The 9,317-nt window shown below is 46.8% G+C and overlaps 1 protein-coding gene across 14 annotated transcripts in view; it reads right to left on the bottom strand.

Moving 5' to 3' along the window:
* Positions 1 to 4,556: 4,556 nt before the first annotated feature.
* Positions 4,557 to 9,317, bottom strand: part of TCAIM (T cell activation inhibitor, mitochondrial) — a 566,063-nt gene continuing 561,302 nt past the window's right edge. For all 14 annotated transcript variants that reach the window (XM_078663911.1, XM_078663923.1, XM_078663917.1 and 11 more), the window contains one exon: positions 4,557 to 5,589. In XM_078663911.1, coding sequence (XP_078520037.1) covers positions 5,364 to 5,589 — 226 coding nt within the window. In that variant the 3' untranslated portion in view covers positions 4,557 to 5,363. The remainder of the gene's footprint in view (positions 5,590 to 9,317) is intronic.

Raw genomic sequence — 9,317 nt, 5'->3', positions numbered from 1 at the left:
ATTACACTTATATTTTACAAAAAAAAAAAAAAAATTACACTGAAATTTTGACATCGTCACACATAGAATCTGAAACTTTGGCAAACATGCAAAATGTGCCCCATTGAGCGTTTCAAACATGATGCCCTGATGTTTCACAAGCTAAGAAGAGGGAAGGGGATAGGTCATTAACAGTGACACAATACTGACCAGAGGCCTCTGGTCACAGTGGTAATTTATCATTCTAAGTCCTCTAGGTAGTGCTGCTATGTCTCTGTTCTCAGTGGTAATGCCTTGTTCTTTTTCCTCTAGACAGTGCTACAGCTGCTTCTCTGGTCCCGTCGGTAATTCCCCATTATAAGTTCTCTTAGCAGTGCTGGTAGCTGCTACTCTGCTCTCATGGTAATTCCTCGTTCAGTCTTCCAGACAGTACTGCTAGCTCCTACCTGGTCCCGTTGGTAATTCCTCCTTCTAAGTCTTACACACAGTGCTGCTAGCTGCTACTCCTGTCCGGTCGGAAATACCCACATTTTAACCTCATAGCTGCTGCCGTCGGCCGCTGAACGTTCGGAGCACTACCTGGCTGGTGCTGCGAACGTTCAACTGCCAACGCGGCCCCGCCCACTCTTTGAAACGACCAGCACTGCGCCGAAATAACGGACGCTGCTAAGGCATTAAGTCCTCTAGGCAGTGCTGCTACCTGGTTCTCATCGGTAATTCCTCATTCTAAGTCCTCTAGGCAGTGCTGCAGCTGTGTCTCTGTTCATACATCCACTACATTCCAAACCAAAACACACAGGTAAAAAGACATTGTCATTTACTCCAATACCTTTAACTAAAAAAAAAAAAAGCAAGACCTATTGCATTGCAAATACTTGTTACTGTTTACTAAAGGTTGGCGAGTTAGGCTCAAGCCTGAAGCCTGGCTCTGGCTCAGCTATAGGCTTTGTAGCTTTTATGTGGCTGGGCGGGGCCGGGCCTGTGGCCAACACCCCAAAGGCAGCCAACCTCACAGTGCACACAGGCAGCCAACCTCACAGTGCACAAAGCCTTTCACCATGTGCGGCAGGGGGCTGGCTACAAGGCCTGGCCTTGTGGACCCCAACCCCCTGGGCCGTTTTTTTATATTGAAAGGGGGGGCTGTGTGGTGGGGGTTGATCACAGGGACTGGCCTGTGGCCAACATCCCAAAGGCAGCCAACCTCAGTGAACGCAGCCTTTCACCATGCGAGGCAGAGAGTTGGCCACAGGGCCTGGGCCTTGTGAACCACGTGCCCCAGGGCCTTTTTATTTTTTTAAAGGGGAGGGGGCTTTGTGGTCCCCCTCCCCGAACATATTAAGGCCTTGGGGACCCCATCCCCCCAGGGCCATACAGATTGTAAAGAGGAGGAAGACTGCATGGACCCCCTCTCTGAGCCTCATTAGGGCTTTGGGACCCCATCCTCCAATGCCTTTTTTTTATTAAGGGGAGGAGTTACATGAACCCCCTGCCCTAAGCTTTAATATGCCCTAGGGATCCCATCTCTCAGGGCAATTTTTTTAATTAAAAGGGAGTGTGGTAGCACAGCCCCTCTACCTGAGCCTTGTTACAGGGTACCTCATCCCCAGGGCCATTGCTAAAAATTAAGGGGAGGGGGCCACGTAATCCCTCTCCTGAGCCTGGTTAGGCCATGGGGACACATCCCCCAGGGCAGTTTTTTTTTAAATAACAAGAGCCACGTTGCCCTCCTCCCCAAGCCTTTATTAGGTCCTGGGGACCCCATTACACAGAGCCATTACTAAAAATAAAGAGGAGGGGACCGCGCAGTTTCTCTCACGGAGCCTTACTGAGTCCTGGGGACCCTGTACCACATCCCCCAGGGTCGTTTTTTTTTTAAATCAAGCCTTGGTAGGTCCTGGGGACTCCATCACCCATGGCCATTAATTTTAATAAAATAGGAGGGGGGCTGTATGGTCACCCCTCTCTAAGCCTTCTTAGGGCCTGGGGGCTCCAACCCAATTACTAACAATTAAGAGGAGGGGGTTGTGTGGCCCCCCTCCCATAGCACTTATCGCACCAGGTACCCCCATCCCGTGGGCCTGCACGTCTTAAAGGTGGGTGTCCTGGTGCCCGCCCAGGGCACCCACCATATACTAATTGGTCCCGCTGGCTCGGTCAGCTACCTGCATGCAGCGGGAGCTGGCATTGCTCCTGCCAGGTGGGAAAAGCTCCTAATGCTGCTTCCTCCGGGCAGGAGCAATATTTTGATCTGTTTCCCTGCCCGAGTAACTGCAGGCAGAGAAACAGCAAAAGTCTGCTCCATGGCGGCAGGAGCAGACTTCGTGTTTTCTCCCGATTGGCAGGAGTTTTGAAAATGCTCCTGCCAAGCGGAAACAAACAAAGGTTTCACTGCCCATGCCGGTGCGGGCAGAGAAACCGCTTTGTGCCAGGGTGGGCTCCCCGGAACAAAGCATGTGAGCCGGCCCCAGCAGGTAAGAGCGGGGAAGGCCGCTGCCCCAAAACTCGTTCCGCTGGGTGTGGATCGCCCCCCTTGCCACCCCACTGAATCAATTACACCAGTGTAAATCAGTGTGTGGGAAACCTTACATAAGACAGACTGGAGATTAAATCATAACACTCTAACCTATACCATGCAGTTTTCATGCAGCTCCTTGATGACAGTTAATTGCTCACTGTTCTACATTAGGATTTGAACTTATAAACTGCAAGTAACAATAGGATGTCTCTGACAAAAGCAGTAACCTACTGACTTACTTATATTATATGCTCTTTGTGATGTGCATTGTACACGTTCTTTGCAGCAGGCATATTAACCCTCTGTGCTACCTTACGATGAATCAAAACTTCCACTTGACAAAGATCGGATCTCTCTCTCCAGAAAGAACATTAATCCCTGGAGTTATCAAGACATGTTTATTGTTGCCTGAAAATTGTTGGAGGCAAAGAATGCAGCCGCAGGTGCTTTTAAAACCACAATATATGTTGCACTGCCACAGAGCCAGCCCTGCCTACAACTTACTTTGTTTCAATTCACAAACTGAAAGTGAATTACACAAAATTGAGCTGTCGTTGAATGTCTCTAGTAATCAAGGAGGTAAGAAGACCTACTGATGGTGCGAGGAGAGCTCGGCTCTATGTGCCTAGATCAATTAAATGAAATTCCCGAACGTTCATACAAAACCTTTTATTTTATTTTATGACTCCGTGCAGGCTTTTGGGCACTGCAAATGGTGTTGATTTCAAAGCACAGATGACTCCCCACTGACCTTGGCACCCGATGTTGTGGCACCGCTCGCTCCGCCCAAAAGCCGGCACTGTGTCCACCCATTAATCTCTGTTTTAGAAGTCTTACACAATCACACAATTCTGCCAATGTTGGATGACCTGCAAGCAGATAATATCCACAAATGTTCAGGAAGTTGGTCCAAGAGTTTGGGATTTAAGATCACTGAGGTACTGACTTCTTTCGATCTTCAAAAGTTGCATACTAACCTTACAACTCCTAAACGAAAATAATGACCATCAATCTACTACCCATAGTTTATCAGCAATCATATGCCTTGAATGTTTGTCATAGGGTTTCTGAGGTCCACACTTATCTATTCACAATGGTCATCAAGACTCCAATTGTTCTGGGCAACCACAAATGCACTCGATGCAGCTTGACCTTTTTATGCTAGGGCAGCTTCTGGTTTGGTCAGCGCTCATAATTGGAAAGCCAAGTTATCCCCAGTAATTACTAAGCAGTGTGAGTACATGTTGGAAGCCAGAGCTGGACAGGCCGTAGGGTGCATTGGGCTGGAAGGATAGGTGCTGGTTTAGTAGTGGCGGGGGCCAGTTTTGTTACTGGGCGGCAGGTTTGCAGTAGTGCTGAAATATCGGCCCCCAGATCAAAAGCAGCAGTGCTTCACACTTGTGCCCCCATCCCCTATAAAACGGACAGGGCAGCTTTGAGTTCCAAGTCCGGCCCTGTTGGAAGCCTTCCACTTGGAACTTACCATCGCTCAGACAATACTTCGGCCAAGGAAGCTGCAACAGTTCGTGCGGTGCCGCTGTCTTATGTTCCATACAATTTTTACTCTTTTTTTTCTTTTGGACTTATTTTCACGAATGGGACTTTCAATACCAGACCACACATTCTTTCAACATATGTGCATTTCAAACAGGCTCCGCGATTTCCACGGTGCAGCACAGCTGTCATTCTTTATCTAACGGGCCTAATGAAACAAGGACAGTCCTTTTCCTTGCTTCAGAGGTCCCTTGAGGGGAGTGCAGAGTCACCTTTCAAGGAGAAGACGTCGCCTTGCCTGCTTGAGCTGAAATTCAACCCATTGTGCAGGAGGGAAAGCTAGAAGGTAAAGCAACTGGGTCATTGGGAATGGTGTGTTTTTATGGTTTATGCCAAGGTAAGACATGGTCATTTACCAAATCTAACAGTTTAATACGAATTAAACATTAAATGGACTAACAGTATGTCCTGTACTGGGTTGTAGAGTGGAATTCTAAATATAAATCATTCAATGCTCTACTCGATTACATTATTTTACATTGTCAAGTTAGATATATAAGATAGAAACTTTTGTATTGTATTTGTTAACTGTTTATTGAACAAACAATTACAACACCTTTCTTCCTTTTTACAGGTATGGTAGTGACAGCAGCTGGTAACCACTGTACGAAAACATACATTTCTGTACTTAAATAACTATAATACTGCAGATAAATATATTAGCTCTTTTTTATATACAGGAAAACATCTTTGTTGTATTCGTAGATAATTTTTGGATTCTCTTTCTTAGACTGGGTTTTACATATAAGTGTTATTCTCCAGTTAACTAAATTCTTGAAAGAAAAACTGACCAGAAATGCACAAAGCAGCTCAAACTGCCAAGAAGTCAATAACCAAGGTCCTTAGCAGCATCAACAAGAGCAGGGTGCTTTTCAACACTGAAATGTGGACGCAGACTTGTAAAACCCCCTATAAAAACTCACAGGACTTGAATACAAGTATAGGTGCTATTTACCACAGCTGGTATATAACGATACCCTGGGGTTTATTTATCAGGTGCAATAAATAGAACCGATTACGAGTTATTGGGGAATAATAAGCATAACACACCAACATCCGCATGGCACGGAAAATACCGCACATATTTCCCTTGTTCTATTACGCCAGGTTCGACCTGCCGAAATGTAACGAATGTTGGGTTATTTAACACATTTGATAATTATCGGATGAGTTAAATAAAACCAAACTTGTATCTCGGTCCCGTGAGAAAACAGGGGCGTATGCACGGGACGGTATTAAATGCCCAACTTGTAATCAGGGTCATAGTATTAACATATAAACCTCCAACAACCTCATGTTCATCACAGGGCTCCTCTCAGCTCTTCCAGTTCCAAGGAATACAGAGGTCCCCATCCTGCAGCACAGAGTAAAAGCGGGACACACAGAGGTGCATGCCCTGCAGGTGAGGCAGCGACTCCTTCAGAAGCCTGGTGCAACAGTCTATCATCTGTGTGTTGGAGACCCCTGTCTCCTTGTGGAGTCTTCGTAGTGAAAATTTCTCAATGCACGAATTGTTCAACTCTCGCTCCATCACTTTCAGCCTAAAACATAAAAAGTAACATTATCAGTACTTTACCTAGGTGAACTCAATAAAATACAATAGCGCAATATGTATTTTTTATCCTCAGATGTGAACATAAAGTGGAGAGGGTTTTGCAACAGGCATGCACAGTTGTGTTCCCTAGAGTGTTAACTACAGTCCAGCCTTGTTTATAAGAATGACTCTCTATTGTTAATCATTTCAGTGGAATACTAAAGTAGCAATTATCAAGATCCACACATCAAATGTGAACTCAGAAAGGCCGATGATCCTTTACACTGGGGATACTTGCATAGAGCCAAGAATGGACAACGCATCTCTGACTCTTGTGCAGGTGATAGGAGTACCCATAGAGGCTGCCCTCATGTATTTATTTATTTATTGCATTTATACAGTGTGGCAGCTACCCGAAGGTTTCCCGGCGCTAGGAACGGAGGCGAGTGAGAAAGAAATTGAGCAGTCAGAGAAAGGGACTATTGATTGTAGAGCCAAGTTTTTAAGTCTCTACGAAATTTAGGATAGTGTTGTTCAATGCGTAGATGATAGGGGAGGGAGTTCCAGAGTGATGAAGCTAGATGGGAGAAAGAGCGTCCACCCATTCTGACTCTTTTGATCCTAGGGGTTTGGAATTTGTGCTGATTGGAGGATCGAAGAAGGCGGGAAGCGCAATATTGCTGTACTAAAGACTTTAAATAATGTGGTGCTTCATCAGAATTGATCTTATGCATGTAACACAGAGCTTTGAATTTGGCACGATTTTCAATCCTAAGCCAGTGGAGATCACGTAGTAAGGCTGAAATGGGAGTTCTGTTGGGAAGATTGCAAAGCAGTCTAGCGGCGGAGTTCTGTACCACCTGTAGCCTGTGCAGCACTTCCTTACTTGCACCCAAATACAAAACATTTCCATAATCCAGTCGTGATGTTATAAGAGCATGGATTACAGTTTTTTGGGTGGGCGAGGGAAGCATCCACAGGATTTTTCTCAGCCATTTCAGGATGACAAAGCAGGTAGAAGCTACCTTGCCAGCTTGTTGCCTCAATGTCAGTTGGTTAACGACAATGAAGCCAAGATTCCAGGCGGATTGCACAGAAGACGGGAGAGATCCCATCTCTGACGGCCAATGTTGAGGGCCCCAGAGGGTTTTATTATTACCGAAGAGGAGGAGTTCGGTTTTTCCACCGTTAAGTTTTAGTTTGTTGGCGTGCATCCAGTCTGCGATGTTTGTCAACCCGGATTGGAGCAGAGAGGTGTTATTGTTAGATTTAGCCGAGAGTGAAAAAATGAGCTGGGTGTCATCGGCATAAGAGTATACTGTGAGCCCGGCTTGTTCAGCTATTCTAGCCAAAGGACTGACATATATATTGAAGAGCAAAAGGCTCAGTATGGAACCCTGAGGAACACCATACTGAGCAACATGAACTTTCGAGTTCGAGATAGAGGAAAAGACCTGGAAAGTCCTATTCAATAGAAAGCTGGATAGCCACTTAAGTGCAGAGCCAGTGATGCCACATGATTGAAGGGTATTTAAAAGGATGGTATGAGAGACAGTGTCAAACGCTGCACTTAAATCAAGGAGAATAAGTGCCACGGTTTCACCTTTATCGACCTGAAGGGTGCACCAAGAGGAGGCACTAACCACTGGCACACAGAAGGCTGGCACTCACCAATGCAGGGTGCAAGTCAGCATACTAAGCACATGGATGAAGGAGATTGCTGACATAGTGGATTTAAGCAGGTCGGTCTCAGGAGGAGGGTGTATAAGCTGGCTTCAGTAGCCCACAATCAGAGTCTGCATGGAGCTCCAACATAGGGCTCCCACACCACCACATCCACTATCATGGTTGGAGTTTAGGAGGGTGTGCCACCTAATGTTTCCTTCTAACCCTTATTGCTGGTATATGCCTCTGTGCTCTTATCTTTGTGCATGTGCCCCGGATGCCCCCACCCTATTAATCTCGCTCTATAAGCACTGGCAATGCCAATATATATTCCATTTACTGGCTAGATCTAGTGGCTTTGCAATGATTGTATTTACAAAGCCAGGCAATTATTCAAAAGTGATAACATTTTTCAATTCCATACAATTCTAGATCCTCTCGTAAAAGTGCAGGATTGATGCCAAATTACCAACTAGAGACAGAAAACCCAGTGGACTGTAGCCCATGAACCAAATGAGGATGGTGCGCTCTGGGTAATGGTCAGTCCTGTGAAACTCTCAGGATTATTAGTTGTAGTGGGTTCTGAATCTCTCATCACCATGAACAGACATACTCAAGATTACACACGAGCAATATATTTTTAGGATATTATTAAAATCAACGTCCTATCCTAGTGAAAATAATGTCCATATTTGTAACTATAAAAATTAAAACAGTAGCAATAAGAAAACAAGCATTTGCAATGCAATAGGTCTCGCATTAGGAAAGTTTGAGCTATTGGTCTTGTAAATGACAATTTTTTTATTTATGTGTTGGTTTTGAAAATAGCTAAATTAATAGCTTCGTCATTTATAATGACAATAGTTATAACTTTCGCAAATGTGACACCTATAACCTGGGGTTGCGCTGAGTGGTGCTGTGGTGGTGCTGAGTGGTGCTGTGGTGGTGCTGAATGGTGCTGTGGTGGTGCTGAGTGGTGCTGTGGTGGTGCTGAGTGGTGCTGTGGTGGTGCTGAGTGATGCTGTGGTGGTGCTGAGTGATGCTGTGGTGGTGCTGAGTGGTGCTGAGTGATAATGTGGTGGTGCTGAGTGATAATGTGGTGGTGCTGAGTGATAATGTGGTGGTGCTGAGTGGTGCTGTGGTGGTGCTGTGGTGGTGCTGGGTGGTGCTGTGGTGGTGCTGAGTGGTGCTGAGTGATAATGTGGTGGTGCTGAGTGATAATGTAGTGGTGCTGAGTGATAATGTGGTGGTGCCGAGTTATGCTGGGGTAGCGCTGAGTGGTGCTGTGGTGGTGCCAAGTGATGCTGGGGTGGCGCTGAGTGATGCTGTGGTGGTGCTGAGTGGTGCTGTGGTGGTGCTGAGTGGTGCTGCTGAGTGGTGCTGTGGTGATGCTGAGTGGTGCTGGGGTGGCGCTGAGTGATGCTGTGGTAGTGCTGAGTGGTGCTGAGTGATGCTGGGGTGGCGCTGAGTGATGCTGGGGTGGTGCTGAGTGATGCTGTCGTGGTGCTGAGTGGTGCTGTGGTGGTGCTGAGTGATGCTGTGGTGGTGCTGAGTGATGCTGTGATGGTGCTGAGTGGTGCTGTGGCAGTGCTGAGTGGTGCTGTGGTGGTGCTGTGGTGGTGCTGAGTGGTGCTGTGTGATAATGTGGTGGTGCTGAGTGATAATGTGGTGGTGCTGAGTGGTGCTGTGGTGGTGCTGAGTGATAAGTGGTGGTGCTGAGTGATAATGTGGTGGTGCTGAGTGATGCTGGGGTAGCGCTTAGTGGTGCTGTGGAGGCGCTGAGTGATGCTGGGGTTGCGCTGAGTGATGCTGGGGTTGCGCTGAGTGATGCTGTGGTGGTGCTGAGTGGTGCTGTGGTGGTGCTGAGTGAAGCTGTGGTGGTGCTGAGTGGTGCTGTGGTGGTGCTGAGTGATGCTACAGTAACTGTATAATTTTTTGTGTATCTCCCACTCCCCGTTCCTCCCGAAGCCGTGCTCGTGGTGTGGAAGGAGGTCTTACTTTCCTCTTTTGGCACTCACTTCCGGCGGAAGCGGGGGGAGCGGTCTAGTCTTCCTGCCGCCTCCTCCCTAC

Source organism: Lissotriton helveticus, chromosome 10 (genome assembly GCF_964261635.1).
Source record: "Lissotriton helveticus chromosome 10, aLisHel1.1, whole genome shotgun sequence".
Lineage (NCBI taxonomy): Eukaryota > Metazoa > Chordata > Amphibia > Caudata > Salamandridae > Lissotriton > Lissotriton helveticus.
Note: the sequence above shows the minus strand (reverse complement) of the source record. Positions and strands in the feature narration are given on the sequence as shown.